Genomic DNA, 23,589 nt, shown 5'->3' with positions numbered 1-23,589 from the left:
GATTAGTCCATACCGTTTCTCTTTAGGAAGACGTGTGCACAAAGGGATCTTCTCCTCTGGTAGTCACAAGGGTTAAATTCCATTGGAAGAAAGACTTTACAATGGAGGTATTCATCCTCCTGCTTGTCTTGCTTGGAAACTCAGTTGCTCAAATAAGTTGATGATTGCTCAGCGAAGGAACTGTAGACACCAATTTTTAATATATTTGATGTGTACCAAGAAACACAGAGGAGATGAGAAAGAAACGCCTTAACATTTCTTCCTTCAATGCTATCCTATTTCCTGCATAGGAAATAGCATAATCCTGCAGTATGAGCCAGCAGGTTCCAAGAACACCGCTGTTTTGCATTATGAAGAAGGGCAAGGAGAAACACCACATTTGGGAATAGTGCCCAACCCTGACCAACTGCCTCAACAACAGAAACAAGGATAAAAAAGTGGAGATGAATATTCAAACACCTGAAGCTGCTGCTTTCTTCCCCAATTATGAAAATGTTTTTTTTCCATAGTTCATTTGAGAAACTACAGCTGTCCTGTCTTCCCAGCAGAAACCCTACAGCTCCTACCACCATATGAGATGGATTCAAAAGCCCAAGCTCTCCCACTTTCAAGCAAGTAACAGTTGCTTTATTCTGCAGAAATGCTTCTCTGATGAGTTGAGGCGAATACGGCATACGTCCCAAGTAACCACTCACGTTCATATAAACACTAAAAGTTTCTGCACTTGAGCATTTATTGCACACACCATGTGTCTTTTTTCCCCAAAAAAGTTCGTATCTACCTTATAATCCAATCTCCTCGGACACAATAAGGCTTATCCTCCTCCATTCATGAAAATTAAAAAATAAAATAACAGCAAACACTTTAGGGTTATTAAAGGGCAACACAAAATATCCAGAGGTTCTTGGATGCTATCCCTTGCCCCAGGGAAACTAATGGGAGCCTTCAACTGAGCTTGGCAGGGCCAGGTTTCCATCCCCATCACAAAACGTACAAATTCCACCTCAATATACTTTACTGAACTGATAATTTCACCCTGAAAGCATCTCTAGATTAAGAAGAGAAATTAAACCTTAAAAGGGTCTTATAAAAACCTTCTATGTTCATATATAAAAATATAAAAAGCTCCTCAGAAGAGAAAAACAACTAAAATATCGCCTCGAGTACTCACAGTACTCTCACCTCGTACACACAGTACTCTCACCTCGAGTACTGTGTGCAGTTCTGGGCACCACAGTATAAAAAGGACATGAAACTGTTGGAGAGTGTCCAGAGGAGGGCTACGAAGATGGTGAAAGGCCTGGAGGGGAAGACGTACGAGGAACGGCTGAGGTCACTGGGCCTGTTCAGCCTGGAGAAGAGGAGGCTGAGGGGAGACCTCATCGCAGTCTACAACTTCCTCGTAAGGGGTTGTCAAGAGGCAGGAGACCTTTTCTCCATTAACACTAGTGACAGGACCCGCGGGAACGGGGTTAAGCTGAGGCAGGGGAAATTTAGGCTGGACGTCAGGAGGGGGTTCTTCATAGAGAGGGTGGTTGCACACTGGAACAGGCTCCCCAGGGAAGTGGTCACTGCACCGAGCCTGTCTGAATTTAAGAAGAGATTGGACTGTGCACTTAGTCACATGGTCTGAACTTTTGGGTAGACCTGTGCGGTGTCAAGAGTTGGACTTGATGATCCTTAAGGGTCCCTTCCAACTCAGGATATTCTATGATTCTATGATTCTATGATCGCGGAAGAGAAAAAAAGAGCAATGTGTAAACAACAAAATAACAGTTTTCTCCATGGAAAGCACCAGACACTCACCATTGTGCAAAACTTAAATGGGAAGACAGATGCCGTAACTCCAAATGCCACCCCCTTCCTCCTTCTTTTGATACAGGAGACCTCATCACAGTCTACAACTTCCTCGTAAGGGGGTGTCGAGAGGGAGGAGACCTTTTCTCCATTAACACCAGTGACAGGACCCGCGGGAACGGGGTTAAGCTGAGGCAGGGGAAATTTAGGCTTGACATCAGGAGGGGGTTCTTCACAGAGAGGGTGGTTGCACACTGGAACAGGCTCCCCAGGGAAGTTGTCACTGCACCGAGCCTGTCTGAATTTAAGAAGAGATTGGACTGTGCACTTAGTCACATGGTCTGAACTTTTGGGTAGACCTGTGCGGTATCAAGAGTTGGACTTGATGATCCTTAAGGGTCCCTTCCAACTCAGGATATTCTATGATTCTATCATTCTATGATTCTTTCCCCCCAGTTTTATTGCTGAACATGACACCATGTGGTGTGGAGTAGCCCTTTGGTCTGCTTGGGTCAGCGGCCCTGGTCGTGTTGCCTCCCAAATTCTTGTGCAGCCCCAGGCTGGTGGGGCAGCGTGAGAAACAGAAAGGGCCTGGAGGGTGGGTAAGCACAGCCCAGCAATGGCTACAGCGTAGGTGTGTTATCAACATGGTTTTGGCCATAATCCGAAACATACGACTGTATGGGCTGCCATGAAGAAAATTAACTCCATCCCAGCCAAAACCAACACAACAATTAATATGGATCAAAAAACAACGATGCGCAGGCCAAGTAAAATTGCAATAATTAAGTTATACAATGCAGAGATTAAAAATATGTATTTTTACTGAACTATTTTACCTGTATTCTGCAGCTAAGCATTATACATTTACTGAGAAACGAAAATAAAAATGGAATATTGCTTTTAGAACCTTGGGGTATGCAGCTTCCAGAAACTGCATGGATCCTAGACTAATTCTGAGCTTATGAAACTCTGAGCACCTCTACTGAGTTTAAAATATATGCAATAAAAACAGCATTACTGAAGTCCTAGTTTCTTCTACTCATTTCAATTCTCTGTAGTCATAGATCCAAATTATTAAAAATTTTGGAGGGTGAGGTAGGGACTAAATTTTGAGCTTTTACTCAAAATGTTTTGTGGTATCAGATGATTGGTTTTAAAATGCTAATAAATTTTACTTAATATGCAGTTGACTTACTTAGTACCATGATATCAGAAAATGATGCACAATGAGAGTAAGATCCTTTGGGAATGCAACACGGAGGGGATTTAAGAATCGGGGTAACCACTTACTGGGAAACATATCCACCTCTAATAAAAAAAGATGAGGTTTTAAACATTCTTTTAGAAGGCTGGCAGCAGTGGCTGTATGCTAGTAACACTGAATACTGAATAAAGAAATTACATATTTTCCAGAAGCGTAAGAGAAACAAGTATGCTGATGAACACAGTTTGCAGAAATGGGCTCAATCTTGGAGTAATGCATACAGGTATTATATGAGAGACTGAGATGATGTAGAGCAAGATGGAAAGATCATGGCTCCATTCACATCAAGTGGTACAAACTGTACCAAAGGCGCACCAGAGCTGTAATGAGATAAATTAACAGCATTTTGAAACCAGAACAGCAGCAAAGATGCCCCAAGTTCGATTTGTTACAAGCTGCTGTTCTACTGAACAGTTAAAAATTGAAAGGTAAAAACAAAACATCAATTACTACTTTGTCCCATACCATCTAAATCTTGTTCCCAGCAACTGGCAATATTTTTATACAGGAAATGGGACGGTTTGTTTTCAGTATCTCAGGTCATAAGCCTCCTTGTCCTCCCTTCCAGTAGTGATCCAACACAAATTCATACATAATTTTGAAGATTTTGGCTTGAAAGATAACTTTTCTGAGTGCTCACAGAACTGCTTAAGGGAACAACTTTGTTGAGGTAATAAGCTGCATGTGGTTGCAACCTACTTACCTGACTCTACAACAGCTAGAGAAATGCTCACCTTGCCTGTACCTTCAGCAAACAAAGACACCAGTCAACAAGACTGCCACTGCAGAGATCAGAACAACCTTGTTAATGCTTTTCAAATATTGCACTCATCTTTTGCTACCAAATCCAGGTAAGGGTGTGGACTGAGGATAAATCAACTGATTTAAGGTTCATGCAACAGGTGTTTTGTTTTCATGCTAAGCTGTTAGTTTTAGCTTTTATTCCCCTTACAGATATATAAAACCTGTTCTTGGATTGAGAATGGCTCTACACAAGCAGTCCTCTTGGAAGTACTAGTTCATGTTATCAATGAGCAAAGAAAACATCACACACCAACAGAGCAGAACAGACTAATGTCATGTGTCTGGAGGGAAGCAACACAAAGCATCTACCTACACACTGTAAGTACATGTTCCCAGAGAAGACCTTGTACTTGATACCAGTTGCCAATCTGTCCATATATTTAACGTTATCAGTTATGTATATCTACTGTACAACTTTTTTAATTTATGCAGAATAACTCTTTAGCACCAGAGAGAAAGCAGAAATGAACGCTGAAAGCCAAGACTGCAGAATAATGAATTATTCATTTAATACAGATACAGTTAGCAATGGCTTCAGCATATCAACATTTATATGTTTAGAAAAAGGCTAAAAATCCAGATTTCTGAAGTTCCAACGTATAAAGACACAACCCACAGCAAAACTAATAGTGGTACTGTCTGTTATTAAATTCATATTTTCTTAATTACTTAATGGTCCATTACCATTCAACACTTTTACTCTGCCATGAGCTATACAGAATATTTGAATATGAGAACTATAAGTGTGTATTCTGCAGTATTTAAGAAAGCTGAAATTGCTTAAGAATCTCTTTTTTTTTTTGCACAAGAATACTTTCTGACAGACCTATACAGTAACATTACATAGCTGTATTTGTACCAGTGAACTCCCCATGCCGGTACAATTTTTGCCCTTAAAAGCCTCATGTCAACGAAGCTGATATGCCTAAGTGACTTAGTGCTCTAGCTAATAGGGAACAAAATGGAGAGGTGGTCAATACTGTTACATCCGTAGTTCTTGATACAGCTTTACTACAAAGGACTCGTGCAGAGAACAAAAAGTCAGTTCCTTGCAACCAAGGAGTTAATTAATAAGAGTGGAAAGAGAAGCACATGGATGTTGGCATAAGGCAGACAGGACAACAAAAGATGTGGAGCTTGGGAAAGAAATAATCCATAAAACTGAACCAAAAGGCCACATTCTTATGCAAAACCAGATTTCCTGTTCCCATCCCACTTTTTTGCCCTCCTTTGACAGAACACCCTTGACAGATTGTCTGCCCTGACAATGGAAAGGTGAAAGCACAGTATAAGCAGTCACTCCTGCTTGTGCTATCCGCCCAAATGCCAAAAGCAGGCTGACCTTCATTCCCACTGCCAGAAACATAAGGTCAATATGAACGTCTAAAAAGGTTGTCCTGCGTATTCAGCAATGTTTTTTAAAGGCTGTGAAAGGGAAACTTTCCAAAGCTGGAAGAAGGAAAGAGAAAGGTCTTTCAGCAGCTGCAAGAACTACCTTATAAGCCTTTCAATTGCTGCAGGATGAGCTAATAAAGCTGGCCCTTAAACCCTGGAGGTTCAGTGTTCAAACTCTGCTTCAAGTTCACAAATGAAAGGAGTCTATTATGCTTGCTTTAGTACTCAGAGGAATCAAGGCACATCAGAAAGTGACTATACACTTTGACTAGCCTCATGATAACGCAGTGGAGATGGGCAACGGAGTGTCATTCAGTCTGTCAGCAGAACCTTGTCTTAAACCTTCCCCCCTAGAATCTCTATGGCCGTATCAGTGTTAATTCCATTTTTGTAAGATGAATTTCTACAAGAAGCTTCCTGATCAGCGATAAAGCCAAGTTTTCCGAGTATACCACCTGTCTCACTCAACTTTCCAATATGAATATGCATCTAGTTATACACTTCATTTAAAACATATACTCTAGCTCTTAATTCTCTGAACAGCTTTTTTTTTTTTTATGGTAGTACAGAAGACTCCTCATCTATTTTTCAGTGACAGGGAATAGGCACCTAGAACAGTATTTTCTCTACCTCCATTACCTCAATCAGCAAACTTTATAAGCTGTTTTGCACAAAACCTTGGCTGACTTCTTAAAATCAATGTCCAAAACCACAAACTAGATGCAGCAAAAAAAGTTCCCTGTGTAATTTCCTCATATATACCTTCACAAAGAATAGCCCAAAGAGATAGGGATTAATCATCTTCAGCAACAGAAAAATGGTATTTTGAGCTTAAATCTCATCTTTGCATTTTTCTGTTCAGATTATTTCATTATGAAATTAATTGAATCAGGGCCAACACACAGGTTTATCTCTGAAACAGTACATGGGCGCATGGACCGTGCCTTGAACGTTTTTGGCATTTCAGTATACAGAAGGCATCTCAAGCATATTGTTCTTTGAGATGCAACTGGAAGGCAACAACCTGGCCACCAGTATGCATCAGTAGCTACAAGCCAATGAACAGGAGGGAACAAACCTCTCTGTCCATGGTCCTCAGTCCAGATGGAAAGTGGTCCTAGAGTAGGTTAATTCTAATAAATCAGAGCCTCTGCATGCCTCTTCCTCTCTAGAGAGGATTGGTGATACAGTCAAAAGGCACAAAATTTCTGTTCTCTCAGAGACTAGGTGCAAAGTTTCTGCAATTAGGTCAAGAACTCAACAATTTCAGAGCAACAGTTAAATTTCAGCATGTCAGACAGTTCACAATCCACTTCTTCACGACTCAACTTTTAACCAGCAAACCCAAGCCAAGCCAAGGCTGCTACTGTAGAAAAGCCAGGCTCTTACCTGATTTGCATGTCCTGCCATCATCTTCTAGCTGCACACCAGTGGGACAAGCACAGCTGTAGAAGGGGTCTCTGGGAGATAGCAGGCACAGATGGGAGCAACCACCATTGTCTTCTTCGCATGGAGTGTGAACTTCAAGAAACCGAGCAAACAATCAATAAATTTTATTTTCCTTTTTTTCTAGAACCCCTAAAGCCACTCCAACCCTCCCTGAGGAAGAAATTACAGATCACAAATGACTGGCACAAGTTTAGTTTTAAAAGACAGAGGAGCCATAAAATAAAATATTTGATTCCCCACCTCCCCAGCAACTTCTTTCTGAGGGTATCTAATTTGAGACTCATGCAAAGCCAATTTCACAAGAGCTGAGAGCTCTGCACATTCTCACTGTGCAGCTCTTTCAATGTTTCTCAAGCTCAATACAGCTAAGAACTACAGACACTAACTAGTTCCTTTGCCGAACGGTGGGTCTGCTAAGCACCATGAAAAAGAAAATGGGGGCTTGGAATAGTTTCTACATTACAGCGCTGCTACATTTAGGAAATATCTTTTTCTGCTGTAGAGCTTTTTCAGCAAGACATATCCCTGAATCACCAGGAAATGATGCATGAAGGGAACATGTCATGTCCCTTGCATATTTCATCAACATTAGGAAAAGTTCAAATACTAAAAAGATTACAAATAGTTACTCTTTTCTCTCAGCCTCCCAGCTATTTTGAAAATGTAAAATAAATAAATAGGTAAGGAGGGTGGGGGTTAAGGATGGGAGTGCAACTGCACACACCTCATTTACCTGGAGCAAGTAACAAGTACAACAGATTGAACTGTAACCATAAATGAAGACAATATTGCCACGCTAAAAAAAAGTATCTTGCAAGCTGTGCAAGACCTCTCCAAATATCAATCATCTTTTGAATAAGCTTCTCAACTACTCTATTATAAAACTAAAAAAAAATTCATATAATTGGATTTGTGGTATTTCCACTGACAGCCACTGAGTAAGAAGATGGAGAAGAATTTGAGCCAGATCTTAATGAAGTCAACAGCATATGAGCTATTTTCAGCAGATGCTGTTTCCCTGTGCATCATGTTTTCTTTGTGACTGACCCAGAAATACTGTGACCTAAGGCTGGGACCATAACCTTAGCTAAAAGCAATGACAAGAATTCAGTATAGCCAAACTCTTATCTGGAGCAGTGAGATAAACCAGGGTGCTGCTTGTACCTGACAACCTCAATGAAAATTTGCACGTTCCATCACCATGATCTCCAAATTCCTTTTGCTTACTTTCAAGCCTGTTTACTGACATCCTATAAACTTTACTAGGAAAACAGATGCTATCTTTAGGGAAGCTAACATTATAGTTGGCATAAACAAAGAAGTTAATCCAAACAGTAGGAGTATCTCCTCTAGGCAAGAGATGATTCTTCCTACAGCTACTGAATTACACACATTTCCACTCATTTTAAAGTTACATTTCCACATTCCTATTAAAAAAGCCTAGACTGATCTCTACATGAAATCACATACAAAATACACATAGGCTCTTTCAATACTCCATTCTCTACACCCAAATTTCTTTAAAGGACCACACACAAAGACAAAAAATATAGGCATACATGTTTCTTATAAAAGCTCAGGACTAAATACCTTTCATACTGAAAACATTCATTAATTATTTGTTGCATATTGAAGATAAGCAAGATCAAGTCTGGACTTCAAAAATTACCCTTATAAGTACAAAATGAACATGACATAATTTTATTGTAATTGTACTTATTATGATTTTTTTTTTAAATGCCATGATATGCACTTTTTCATTTGTCTTTAAAATCACGGCATTTAAAAAGCTCTGAGCCAAGTCTTTATCCCTCTCATTGAGCTATCCAAATCAAAAGATGTCACTGAAGTACTGCCCTGGATTTTGGATTTTGTTACCAACAGGGATGATGAATGAGATTCTACCTACATAGACCGGACTTTTCAAAGAGATGTAAAGGACTCAGGTACTTATGCCTTTGGCAACCAATCTCCCCAAAAGTTTTCAAAACACAAAAACTTCCCACACTGACCATTTTTATGATTAATGTTATTCCTGACAAATAAATTAAAGTAATGCAAAAAGCTTCAGGGAAAAGTAAAACATACAGTAGGGCTGCCGGTCAGGACTTAAGACCTGGATGTCCATTGGCGAATACAGGGCAGATAATATTTCTCTCCTTTTCTCTCCCGTCCGTTTGTTGCAGGCATGAATGGAGCGTGTCTGCCAGTCCGTCCAATACAGAGTGTCCCCAGACAACGTCAGGGCAAATGGATGAGTAAGACTACCTTCAACAACCTTTTGCCTAGATAAAAGAAAAGGCAAGGATTAGCATGCATTGCTTTCAGTAGGTGCCATTCAGAAAAAAAAATCTGGCTTTCTTAACAACTCATATAGGAATTGTCATCTTTTAATAAAAACATTGGACCGAGAGAATCATCTGGTGATAAAAATAACAATCACTGAAATGTACAGTAAGTTTTTACAGTAATCTAGAGGAACTTAAGCCAAGCAGACGCATAACCAACACATTCATTTGCATATCTTTACAAAATTGTTTTACATATATCCTCCTCTACTGCACGTTAGAAGCACTCAGGATAGATTCTTTTTTCCATTTTTCCCCAGTCTTTATAACTTGAAAATTAGTTTTCTTCACACATCAATTTGAAAATGCTTTCAAATAAATCAATGTTAGCAGCAGCCACAGTAGGACAAACTTAACAATTAACCTTGAAGCTTGCAAATTAAAGAAAAAAAAAAAAAGGTAGTTTTAGCAGCCACGAGTCACATCATGTCCGCATGCCCACACAGTGTGATGGCAAGCACCTCCCAAATACATAGTTAGCTATGCAAAAATGCAGGAATGAAAATTTAGACTTTGCTCCTTCATAGCAATGAGGAAACAAATACACTTTGTTTCATAGCAACACACTATCTAATCCAGCTGTACACTGACCTCTGAAAGGCCACACCAAAGTTCCTTACCAGGGCTGTGCAAACATCCAAATACAATTGCCTTTTGGAGGAAACACAGGTCTGTAGTGTGTTCCTCCAATTAACACATTAATTTTTATTTATTGGTCTCCATTTGTAATATGTGATATCTTTACACAGGATTTCCACATTTTGGATCATCGGCTTCACCCAGTCCTTTCTTATAGTTGGAAAATGAAACAAATGACCCAAGAGTCTCTATAAATTACCCCTCTTAACTTGGCCAACAGCAGAAACAAAAATCCCTTTTGAAATGTAGAGCAAAGGCTTGCCCTAGAAAACAACCAGACAGCATCTGGAATAATACCTTGCCTACTTCTGGAACAAGCTTCCTTTCCACTGCAGCAGCTCATGACATCTCGGAGCCACCTGAAATACCTCGCTCAGTCCCTCCCAAAGTCCAATGAGGTGCAAAGCCCAAAGAGCCTCTTAAGTCTCTCCCTAAAAGGTTCAAACCCAGTGAGAGATCTCTGCCAACATTTTACCTCTCCTCTCAATTAAACATGTCCTGCCTGGATATCTTATTTCTCACCCAGTTTTTCCGCAATCACCTCAAATACTAGACACTTTGCGGGGGTTTTGATGTGTTATTTTTGACTGTTCTCTTCCTAGCAGCAGTAAACTGTCTCCTGTCAGTTATGCTTTGTCTAAGACTAAATATTTGTGATGAAAATAAATTGGAAATGCTTCAGATGTTTTTCAGCACACCCTCCTCGTTCAGCCACACTCTGAAAGCCACCAAACGCATGACATTACCAACATGTTTTCTGAACTCACAGGATCCCCAAGTTTATACGTATCACAATCAATTTTTGTAATTTAGATTCAGTCTCGGAGGCATTCACTCAGTGTAAACACACTTGACAACTCCTCAATCAAAATAACACGAACTCGGTTTTCACAAATTTCATGCATTTTATGTGTGTACAAACAAAAAGGCACCCACATGCCAAGCGGTGCTCTGATTTAGCGAACCAGTACTCAAATTTATTCAGCATACAACTTGGAGAAACCTTAAGTCTCAGCATCAACCTGAAGGAAAGTAAGGAATATATTTTTTTATACCTCTATTCAGATTTGAATTGTTTCCGTAGATGAGATTAATGATAATAAAAACATATAATGCTTGGGAAGGAAAGGATTGTTTTATTTTTTATCAGCATAGCTACCATTTGCAGTTTCCTGAGAGGAATAAAAAGTAGCCCTAGAATTCTTCATACATATTCAGACACATCTTTACCATAAAGGACAGGTTTAAAACCAATTGGCATATGCAAACTAATACTTTCATATACATGTATAAAGCAGGCAATGTGGAAAAACAATATTATTCTTCCTGTTCCAGATATAAAACTAAAACTGCTCTAACATTTTTGGACTTCAAATGATCACTTCTCTCACCATGAAATACTGCAGAACAAACAAATACTGATTTCACTTTCCATGTCCACTTTCACCTTTGCTGTTGCTTTCTTTTTCCTTTTTTAAACTAGCAACAGTAGTGACTGGACTTGTATTCTAGTATTGTAGCAGCTGTTTTCCACTATATAGTGTACCGATTTCCATCATTCTTAAATATCAAGTCTCCCCCTCTCCCGTAATTGCAACCCTTGAAAAAGTTCCAGCTGACATGCTTGGAAACTGAATCTTGCTAATGTAACAGGCAGATTGATCCAGTAGAATTAATCCACCATGTAGAGGGTACTTTTCCTTTTTATTTGAATTCTGAAGCAATTCTGGGATGGGAGGAGAAGCAGCATTTGAAACTTCACAGATTTCACTTTTTCTTTGAGTGTTGAAAAAGAAAATTAAGATCAATGTTCACTGGATTTATTAATAGGCATAACGTTTTAAGAAGGAAATTTTGTCATAGTTACAATCTAAAACATACACAGCTAAATGACATTTAAGCTATTATACTAGATAATGCCTGAAGCCCACATGCAGTTCGAGACAAGGAATTTCACAGAACGCATCCTGCAGAGGAGTGTCCTGACATCCAGTGTGACATCAGCTCTCCAGCAGCTGATAGTAAAATAAGAGTGTGCATCAGTGAGCTACACTTTTTTTTTTTTAAATGCAAAATAGCACATACATTAATTTTTCCTAAAATACTGTTTCCTTTATGATACAATACCGCATGGCAGGGGGGAAGGAGTGTAGTGCACCAATTTACCGCAAAGTAATTTGGACTAATTACTGGAATTAATGTATTCAAAGGCTGGTTCTCTTTCAGGTGGTCTCTCTCTACCTTAACACGAGCAAAATAAATTTGACCTACCAATTCCAACTCTAAGTTTTCATACAAACTTAGAAGTAACATTTATTAAATTCACATGTTTAAGAGAACTGCAGAAATCCAAGACTGAGATGGGAAATCTTACACTCTGCCACCTACCCCCAAACTAGAGAAACATCCCAAACTAGAGAAACATATTTACATTGCATTGTCCGAAAAACTCTTAGATTTAGAATTTTCAGACAGCATTTTCTTTCTGTCCGTGAACCTGTATCAAGCCTTTGAGCTTCTACTCTGCTTCTGTAAAGGCCTTTTCCCGTGTCTATACTTCTGAATGTCACTTAGTACTTGTCACTGACTACAATGCCACCATTATCTAGCTCTTACATAGTACTCTCAATAGAACTTAGAGCGTTTTATAAAGCATGTCAATATTGTTATGCCTCTTTTATGAGTGTGAAAGTCAGGCACAGAATGTACCTCTGCAATAAGAAATGAAAAACACCATGAAAAAATGCAGTGTTATTTGGAGGGGGGGGCATGTTACATAGGCATAGAACAAAACTCCGAATTTTGATCAATACTAAATGATTTCATAACAAAGAAATTTTAGATGTTTTAAAATACAGCGTTTATGTGCATTATATAAAGGTCACTGCAATTTCCAGTTTGCCTTAGGGTACTGCTGACACGTCAGGATAGCAACCTTCTGACAAAGCACAATTTGGCAGAGCACTATACCATAACCCAACATCCCTCTCTATTTCCTCAAGGTAAACTTCTTCACAACGATTAGCAAAATCTCAGCATCTGAAGTTGTGTTTCAGGGTAAGACAACTCATTTACATTATTCTAACAGTCAAGTGATAATGTAGTGTCATAATTTGCTGCTTTTTAAAGAATATCAGCAGAAGGACTTCTGCACTGTGAGCTTGCTATCTCCGCAACCCAAGCACATACTAAAGTCTTCATGCGAAAACCTAATTGCATTGAGTACACTACTGCCTACTCAACAGGTAAGACTTAAGACTACCTGAAGACCAAATCTGGACCAAAACGCAGAGAACTGCATCCTCAGCAGGACATTTCACGGGCAGATGGCAGCTGCCCTTCAGAGCCAATGCAACGTGCCCATTGAACACTGCACAGAGATTCAGTTACAAACTCAAGTGCCCAAATCTGGCCTGTCTGAAGGGGGCATCTCTGCCAAAAATCAACAGGGACCCTTGGACAGAAGCCCACCAAACAAAACTTGTATGCTGTGCTTTGTATCAAGCCTTAGGAAAATGACACTTGCTCACAACCTGAAATAACCTGAATTTGGTTACTTTATAGGCATGTCACAAAGTACATATTTGGACAGGTCCAAGGACAGGTGTCTCAACATATAGTACACGATTGTAAAAAATACAGTAAAATCCTGTAAAATCCCCATAAGCATTAGTTAAATGTTAGATTTTCTGGAGCCACGGAAAAGCATTTCCAATTATTCTAAAGATAAGTATGAGCCTTAAAAAAAAAATGCTGTACAAGAAGGCTAGAAACTATCTAGAGTGAAATAATGATAGAAATACTCCAAATTTTCAGGTCAGTTTTATGGCATGTGCATGTTTTATTTTTGCAAGGCTATCAGCAATTGAGGTTAAAATTAACAATAAGGCACTTAGATTATTCTAGATTACTGAAAAAAATCTCAGTGCAAAACAAATGCAGAAGATGAGGAGTAATTCACACCATATTACAGACTAAAGGAAACTTACCTAAAGGAGCCATCCAGATTCGCTCTGTGAATGAAACTCAATTTTGCATCAGCCCAGTAAAGTTTCTGCTCATCAAGATCAATTGTGAGTCCATTTGGCCAATAGATATCTGAATCAACAATTATTTTTCGTGTGCTGCTGTCCATTCCTGCCCGTTCTATTCTGGGTGTTTCCCCCCAGTCAGTCCAATACATGTATCTAAAGAAGAAAGGAGAAAATATATCACAATACATGTTTGTTAGCTTCAGCAACAGAAGGAATAGTGGCTTTTATAAAGTTCTTAAGTGTTTTGATTTTGCTTATTTTTTGTGTTGCACCTTAAAGTGGTGTATATGCACAAATACATATCTCCAAAACACATTAGCACTTACCAGTTCAAACCACCATTCCAGAGAGCACAAAAAAAAAAAAAGTCCTTCATTAGAGCAGGTCTCAAAAGTATTGCCCCTGCTTAACGTATTGCCATCACGTTTCAATGTTGGGCACCGCCTGATCATCACAAGCATTTACAACCGATGTATGCCCAGTTATTACAAGTTGCATGGCCAATTATTACAACTTGATATCTTAAATCACATTCAGAAACAACCGGTAACTACCCAAACAGGCAACTTCCAAAACGACCATTGCTGTACTTCGTTTTGAAAGTTGGTACTCTGAGAAGTTCAGAAAGCAACAAATTCCAGCGCCTGGGTGAGCTGAGCCTGTGCAGTTAGGAGAGATGCTTTCTGACTAGGAGAGGACAGTCCGTTTCCAGCCAGCATTACCCAGAGACAGACATCCAAATTGCAGATTAGGCACGCCAGGGGTGCAGACACAACACAGCTAACCCTACGCATCGCTACCTCAGGCCGCTCAGAAAAACTGACTGCTTTCCCAGTGCCAAGACAGATATTTCTGCCATTGTCTGTGCCAGAAAGCCTTCAATCTGAGTGAGCTCTCAAACACAGTGAATTAAGTGTCCGTGCACTGGACTCCCCAGCACGCCAGGTTCTTTCTGCTATATCAACAGCAGGGCTGGACAGGCACCAGCTGGGTATTAGCACTAACTATGTGACATTAAAGCTAAGTCCTGCTACCAGGAGCTCAGACAGAGAGAAAGAAGCGACTCGTATCACAATGAACATACATTTGAGTGTGGGAGGGTAAAACAGGCTATTTGCCAGCTGAACTAATAAAATTTCCGTACAGGCAAGGCCTCAGGCTTCTGATTCATGAGCTGAGATGGCTCACCTCAGGATGGCTGCAGTGGCTCCTTGTCCCCAAATGCCTTCCCAAAATGTCTGAGCTCCCCCAGCCAGGCCAGGCCAGCTGCTCCCGAAGACGCAGAAGCAGGAGCTGAGCTGCCACAGCTCACAGACCAACATATGAATGTAAATTGCCACTCATTTTGGTTTTCCTTAACAGGTCAGGCTGTAATTTGTGGCAGTTCAAACTGTGCGGTGAGGCAGCTATTGACAAACAACTGAAGCCAGAGAAGGGCAGATATAAAAGAAACCGTGTATACAACCAGCTGGTGAATCAGACTGAGGAACTGATCCGGGCAAATATTCATTTTCGGTATAGTCATTTTTCAGTTAAATCAGTTCTCTAATTTGGCTCACCCATGCTAGCTTTAAGTATTCAAAGGACACCTTGAGAGCTCTCTACAGGGAAGAAAATGAACAACAAGGAGGAGGAAGACAGAGACAAGTCCCAGTACAGCTGTTCCAGCATCAACAGTTCTTGCTCCTAGAATAAAAAGGTCATCCAGAATTCCTGCATTAAAATCCCCACCTGAAATTTCAAACCACAAAACAAAAATTCCTCTCTCCTGCATCTTCCCTAGCTCACAGATTTGTAACGTCTCTGAATTCACTACAAAGTGAAGAATCAGTTCAGAGCAGTCAAAAACCTGACTGCTGAATGAAGAAAACCCTGGCTATCAAAATGTGACATTAGGTTATTTAACATGGTTACGATAATGCCATACTCATTTATATACTTAAATGCATAAATACAGACTAAAAAGTAGCTCACACCTGAATCAGAAATCCCAATTATTTAAAGCAAAACAAAAGAGACAAAACTATCTAAGTCCAATTAAATCTTAAAATCAGGCTAGAATAAAAAGGATGAAAAATATCCTACCTACACAAAATATTACCCTGGAGCAAACTCCCTCTTCTCAATTCTCTTTTCTTAAATGAGGCTTGCAGCCTGCCCTGAAGCTCAATGCATTCAGATGAAGAAAATAAGTGTGCAAGCCAAAGGGCCCTCGTGGCTTTTCTACTACATTAACAGAGCTTAAGCTCCAAAAGCTTACCCCCTCTGCCCCCCGAACCTGTTGCCCTATTTCATAGCTGATATGTGCTTTCCCATGGGGCACATACATATGGCCACACAGAGACTGCTGGATATAACCAGCACTTTCAACTTCACACATAATTTGCCACAGAAAAACTACATCCCTACTTTTTAGCTCATCAGCAGTGACCAAGCTCGATCCTCATCAATGCTGCTGCCGTTCAAAGGTCTAAAACCAAAGTAACGGAACTGCAACACCATTTTGGGGGTCTCTTAACACATCAAGACTGCGCTGGGAGCTTAGACATCATTATAAGAACAGCTGAACTGTTCCTGCAGCAGGGAGGGAGAATCTCTGGTCTGTGTAAACCTATTTAAAACCATGCCACTGCCAAACAAAGCAGTTCCTTCCTTCCCTGGTCCCCATATCTGCTTCTGACATGAGGACCCCACAAGAAAACATTCTCAGCTACCTTAGCAAATGGGCAGTCACTAGCTAGGGCAGCCCGCTTCATCCCCCTTCCACACCATAGCATCCAGGCTGTTCTGACTTTTTTTGGTCAACACAAGGCACAACACAGCATTTGGCACGAGACATTTATAAGGCCATAAAATGCCATATTTTAAATGCATGCCTGTGGGGGATTTGCAAGAATGCAGTGTCAAACTTCCCTTTTTTCACTCTGTTTTGCAAGAGTGACAAAGCTAGTTTGGACCAAATCAAACACAAACAGTATCCTGGCTGAGACAAGCTACACTGAGATTCAGCTGAAGACAGACATTTTCTGGGCAAGTTATAAATCCTGGAAAAAATCCACGATTATTGTGGAAAGAATGACACAAGCTTAGCTTGAGCAGCACTGCAAACTTTTTTTTTCTTTTGGTTGGTTGGTTAAGTGTAAGTTGCACAGTTTTAAATATCCCTGGGTTAGGGCACACCATAACAACTGGGGGAAGCTAAAAATACCAAACCGCTATCTTGTATTTTAGCACAAATTCAATAGATTGCATTCTTAGGGCTAAGATTTGGCACCCCAGGAGTTTTGTATCCCACCTGGATTACAACAGGTAAATAAAGCATAACAACAGTGAGGCTATGAAAGCAAAAGAAAACATGAATTCCTGAACAGCTAATAAAAAGAGCCACTGTGAGCAAAACTCACTGCTATGCAACTATCACAAATTGTTACTCTTAAAAAGAAAAACCAAAGAGCACCAGAGAAGCAACCCTGGGATAAATTATCTGGTTCCTTTCTTCAGTTCTTTGGAGAATCTTAATTGTCGTTTACTACTTCTCCTTTGCTGGGTTTTAGCCTTTAACCCCGAATTTTCAAAAACAAAAAGTGCAGGGTTGTGGGGAAAGAAATTCACATCAGCCAGAAATCTAACAGCCAGCAAGTCACTGGATTTTGGCACATACTTGATTACCACGCTGTATCAGGGCTTAAATGGTGCTTCAGTAATATCAGAAGAATGGGACTGAAAGCCACCTTGCAAAATAAACTGATTATAAAATTGGTGAACCGCACCCCAGTGGCTTTCATTTTGCCAGCTTAACTCATTTTAAAATTCCAGGTGCAGGAGCAAAAACAGGATGAAGACCATATTTCCCCTCGGTTGTAAAGCCACAGGTCATTTCTTATTTCCTGCTGCTTCATCTCCATTGTCATCGTTTTTGAAGAGATTAGAAATCACGGCTATGCCCTCAAAGAGCAGCCGATCAGCCATCCGAGCTGGAAGGTACCGTGGTCATAATAAAAAGAAGCCACACTGGCTGAACACTTTTTCCACCTCCCCAGATGCAATACGGTTGCCAAACCTTACATAACCTGCTTACACAAAACGGGCCAGTCGTACAGATGATGTAAATCAGCACAGACTTCTCCAATTTCAAAGTTCTCCAACTCATACAAGCCCAAGGCATAAAACAGGAGTATACAGGAAATTGCCATGAAGTTTAGAATCCTGCACTTTCAAAACCTACTTCCCCCATCCAACTGCTTAAGCTCCAAAAACTCAACTGCAACATGAAATAGCGCCAATCATCTACAGAAGGAAAAAGAGTGGCTGTTTTGCTTACTCAGGTTGCCTCCTGTTTTCAATCTGGATGATCTTCACACACAATATATATATTAAAGTATCTAGTATATATATATATAAAAGTATCTTCCTGCTCCAGCCCAAGAATATGCTACAGCAGGTAACAATTACAACTAATCACACCTTATTCATTCAAAAGCACGTATTTATAACAAAAAAAAAAAAAAAGAAAACAAGCCTGAGAACCACCTCTCTTCGCTACAGATTCCCTACAACGTCTTTCGTTGTGAAAGGTTTATTCTTTTAATAACCCTTAGAATACTTTATATGTATATAGGATGCTATTTGGCAGCTGAGAATGAAGAGGAAACAGTGGCTTATCCGCTGATAAGGCTGCACTGCTTAGCAGGGTTAGGAAGAGAATTCTCCACTTGGAACTCAGTATTACTGCATAACCCTCTGAAACAAGAAAAACAAATCGCACTAGTAGCGTTTCCGGAGGGGGGGGGGGGAGTAATGCACTTACCCCTCTAAAAGAATGCCTAGCACATTCATATGGGGGGGGGAAGATACAGAAGACAGGAAAACCACTATAGGAAGCTAAAATGAGCCCTTATAACTGCTCCTCCTGGCCAGAAGATGAGGTTAAGGTGGCAAAAGGGACAATGCAATATAACATTTTCTTCCCAGACATTTCTGTGGAAGGATGAAGTCATATAATATTTAAAGAAATTATTTCATATTGACAGCACCCCACAAGCAACTCAGCAACATACCTCCACTCTAGGTTAGTCAGGGAAGTCTCAGAGAAGAAGGTAGGGAAAGGACTTTGGGAGGCCAGGAGCCCTGCCCCAGAACGGCACCTTTTTCACAGATACATTGAATTGCTCAGGTTGGAAGGGACCTCAAGATCACCTACTCCAATCCCACCACTCCAAGTGGAGTCAAGCAGGGCAGGTCAACCAGGACTTCATTCAAGTGGGTTCTGAGGACCTCCAAGAATGGAAGCTGTACAGCCCCTCTGTGCAACCTGTTCCAGTGTTTCACCACCCTCGAAACAGGTAAGATTTTTTTCTTTTGTAAGATGAACTTACTTTCTTTGTGCTCATTGCCTCTAGTTCTTTCACTGGATAGCACTGAGATAAGTTTGGCTCCATCTTCTTTACTCCCCTTCACCAAGGTATTTATACATTTTGGTAAGATCCCCCTGAGCCTTCTCTTTTCCAGGCTAAACAGTCTCAGCTCAATTGGCTTCTCCTTCTATGGCATATGCTCCAATCCTAAATCATCTTTGGAACCATAAGGAACACTGGATTACAGGAACACTGGATTACAGCGTCAGGACACTCCAAGAAATGATACCTACACATTGCACTGACTTAATAGAGGGCAGGGATCCAACAAACATAGTGAACAACAGCAATTCAATCCTGCAAGGGACATGTTGCTTGCTCTCTTACCCACAACTGCCCTTGAATGCTTGACTCAAGCCAACGGATTTGATCTATTTCAGCATTCTGATGCAGACTAACTCAAAATTTGGGAAAACAGGACACTCAAATGACCATCAACGATTTGTCAAGGCCTGTTCATTTGCAAGCTTGTAACTTCAAACACAATTAAACAAACAATCCTGTTTAAGTTCACATTCAACAGGTTACGTGAAAAAAGTCATACTTCAGCTTTTATCATTGCTTAATTTTACATGAAAAAATTAAAAACATGTTTTGAGTCAAACCAAAGTCACCCATTCACGACGAACAGAACAATCTTCTGTGCATTTTAAAAACCAGCATCCATCAAGGCTTCTAATCAAAGAGAATTCCAGCTTCCACCATCTCTTTGGGCTCAGGGCCAACAGCAAAATGAAGACCACGATCCTGGTCACCTCAAACACCAGCACTGAGACCACTGAAGCCATCCTCTTGCTATATGATATCAACATCCTCCTGCTCCCTAAGAAATGTTGTAGAAATCATAAAGATCAGAATACCATCATTTTCCAACTACTTAAGAAGGCTACATGTGTACACTGGGCAAAGTAGCCTCGGCTTCTTCCCAGTCACCTCCACTCTTTTTCCAGGATATGAGGAATCACAGAACTTGCAGTGAAAAAGAGTGCTAATGGGACAGAGAGCTCAATGGGGTTATTAAGGAAATGCACACACTTCCACCTCTCTCCCATGCAATCTCAGCTGTAAAAGGGAAAGAAAAAAAGGAAAAAGAAAGAAAAATACTTCCTTCTGCCTTTTCTGAACAGGCAGCTCTGCTCTCAAACGAAGCAAATGGTCTTAGAACAATTTATGCCCTTTGTACCTTTATACCTATGAGCAGGAAAAAGGGGAAAAACCACCAAAAAAGAGAATGATGAAACATTTATGTAAAGGCTGTCACCATCAAGGGCACCCATTTGAAAATTATAGTAAATAACACTTCCCACAAGAACTTCAGGTTTCTCATGCACGAGACCATTTGCAGCTACTTGGGCATATAACATATCAAAAGCTTTCAAACTCCCAGAAGTTACAGCCATACCAAGAGACTGGATGCGACTCATAACCAATTTTATGGTTGAGTACCCTTTTTATGTTTTAAGAAAACAACTGTGCTACTCATACATTCATTCTCATTACAGCATTTTAAAAAATTAACCAAAAGCTTCAAAATATATTTATACTTTAACTTAATTACTATATAGAAGCACAGGATATAAACTAATCTCTAGCTTTCAATACAGCAATTATAATGTTTTACTCTAAATCACAGCATCATCTATATTTTAACAAGGTGGCCACAAGTGAAAGTAAAAATGACTAAAAAAAAAACACTCTTTGCCAATACAGTGTTTGATGATTTTCTTCTCTGGTATTTTCAATTGTCACAAGTGTGTAACAGTAATCCCCCTCCTCTCAACTATTCCAAAGGAGCTAAGATTGGAAGATACACTCAAAATACATTTTACCATACCCAATAATTTAAATTAAAATGTTCAAAAACCTGCCCACTACAGCACATATAAACATCAGCTTAAGCATACAGTTGATCCCACTGATTTCAACACAGAAAGCCAACATGCTTGACCTTAAACACACAATACACTGTTGCGTGGGACCTCGGTCCTGGTGAATCAGCAGTAAACACCACTGAAAGTTTACTTAAGTGCTGTTATAAAGAGAGCTGCTCTTTAAGGTGCCCAGGGAAGAATGCCATCTCACATGTTAAGTAGCTGCATGTTAATCACAATCGGGGCATAAGAAAATCCTGTACAAATGAAGATTTGTCACTAGTGCTGTGAAGAGTGAAGACTCACGTATGATCTAAAATAGTCTCTCATTGCTTACCTTAAAAGAAATAATTTCCAGAAGTGCTCTGAATGATTGTTTGAGGCTAGGTGGTGGATGACAAGGGCCTCTCTTTCAAGTTATACGCCAATTTGTACTGCTGCCCTGTTTGAAGTTATTTCCGGGTAACATTAGCCTACTCCAGGTAACAAATCCTTTACAAAGAACATAATTGAACTTTCAGAGTATTCAGTTAAATTCCACTGCCATAATATAGAAAGCTTTAGACAAGCATTACCTTTAAAGAAGGAATGCCAGTTTGATGTGGAAATGACAACGCTGTCTTTATCAATGTCATTATGCCAAAAACAACCAAATGACTGTTTAGCAGTCCTGCCAAAACATTCAAAAAAAATCACATTCATATATTCAAATTTTTGAATTTCAGCTGGCAATCACAGAAAAATAGCCTTTAAAAATAACCTCTAGAAGTCATCTAGTCCATCTCCACACCCTACAACATGGTCAATTACACCTCCAACATTCCTGAGAGATGATGAAGCCCAGAGTTGACCAGACTGAAAGTACTGAGCTTGAAAAAACAACTAGAAAAGAGTAAAGAGGATTTAGGCTTGTTATTAACAAAGCTTTCTAATGGTAAGGCTACTTAAAAACCTGGAAAAGATAGCCCGGAGAGGTCACAGAGTCTCTAACACTAAACACTAAAGGTTTTAAGAACAACTTTGCTAATCTTCTGTCAAAACCTCTATGTATTTCAAATCTCATGTTCCTCTCCATCCCTTCTGTCACCTCCTTCTCTACAAAGAGCATGAAACCATCTGATCTTTCCTCAGAGGCCATGTTTTCAGGAATACTGTATATTCAACACGTTCTCCTCTATTCTCTCAAATTAGGCTGTCTTGAATTGCATTCAAAATGGAAATATATATATATTATGCAAATACCAAACTAGGCACAATATTCCAATGTAAACTCCCAACCATGAAACTGGGTCTTCCATTCATCTCTGCAGAACAGCCTCACTGAAGCTACAAGGGAAGTAACGGTGTCACCTATCCGCACAAGGACACATTACGTCATTACAAAGAAATTCTAATGACAGAAATTCTATTAACATATTGATACGATTTGATAACATTATTGACAAACCCACTTTCCTACCCCAGGAAATACTGGTCAGTAAGGAACAACTGTTTCTAGGGGAGCTCAAACCCAGAGCCTGCTGTGCCCAAGTCAAATGTCATGTCTACACTTATAAAATATTTCAGATCTACCACATGAAATTGGTTGTAAAATCAAATTAAATTCAAATTTGTCATGCCATGTACGTGATTTGTTGACTTAAATTCACTGCATTAAACTAACAGACATAGTTATTTGGACAAATCTGCTTTTAATTCAATAGGATTCTTGTGCAATTAAGCAATACTGGATGTTGTTGGATGTTGTCACTTTTAACCAGAACAGCAGCTCTATGGAGGCTGATTTTAATAAACCTTAATGGGGATGAATCGGTTAATTATAAAGGATATATATCTATATATCTATATATCTATATATATATATATATATCTTCATTTTCACAAAATGCTTAGGGTTTAATTTACTTTGCTTTGTTGCACTGGATTAATACTTCAATCAACCTAAACATTAGAAATATCTGCCAGAAGTTAAAAAACAATGGAAGTGTTTCATTTAACGTTGCTGCTACCAATGGAAAAAAAATCCCTACAGACTGAACTAATGCTCAGCAAAGCCACACCAGCAAGTGAAAAAATTATCTGTGTAAAAATCAGAAGAACTATCTTTCTCACCTCACCTCAAGTAATTATGATAATCAAAACCAAAATGTTGCAAGGTGACCAGTTCACCTGCAGACACCCACCATTTTGGCAAATACATTTTGTTCCTTGTATTAGCCCATTCCACAGTGATTGTTCATGCTTGCATACTTTCTCTGGAGGAGTAAATGCAAGGTAATTAAAAGTGGAGAAGTCCTCCAGGAAGGAAAGAGAAGGACCCATAGAAAGGCAAACCCAAGGTATGATGCCTAGCACATACCAGGCAGCTAATGCCAGGTAACTTCCTTGCATGCTGGCACTGTATTCTTAATCTTGGAATGTGGCTCACAACCAAAAAATATTGAGCTGTAAACTGGACACAGTACAACTCCCAGGCAACAGGAAGCAAGTGGGAAACAAAGTCCTCTATTGTTACACTCGGTGAATTTTGTGTATGCTTAAGAAATACTGCACATCTGTTCTGAACAGAGT

General features: G+C 39.7%; 1 protein-coding gene across 2 annotated transcripts in view; it reads right to left on the bottom strand.

Moving 5' to 3' along the window:
* The window catches only part of LRP5 (LDL receptor related protein 5), a 147,994-nt gene that overhangs the window by 86,986 nt on the left and 37,419 nt on the right, over positions 1-23,589 (bottom strand). For both annotated transcript variants that reach the window (XM_035327505.1, XM_035327507.1), the window contains exons 3-5: positions 13,689-13,886; positions 8,801-8,997; positions 6,653-6,784 (exon numbers count right to left, since the gene is read on the bottom strand). In XM_035327505.1, coding sequence (XP_035183396.1) covers positions 6,653-6,784; positions 8,801-8,997; positions 13,689-13,886 — 527 coding nt within the window. The remainder of the gene's footprint in view (positions 1-6,652; positions 6,785-8,800; positions 8,998-13,688; positions 13,887-23,589) is intronic.

Source organism: Oxyura jamaicensis, chromosome 5 (assembly GCF_011077185.1).
Source record: "Oxyura jamaicensis isolate SHBP4307 breed ruddy duck chromosome 5, BPBGC_Ojam_1.0, whole genome shotgun sequence".
In the NCBI taxonomy this organism is placed as follows: domain Eukaryota; kingdom Metazoa; phylum Chordata; class Aves; order Anseriformes; family Anatidae; genus Oxyura; species Oxyura jamaicensis.
The sequence above is the reverse complement of the archived record's forward strand: the minus strand, read 5'-3'. Positions and strand labels throughout refer to the sequence as shown.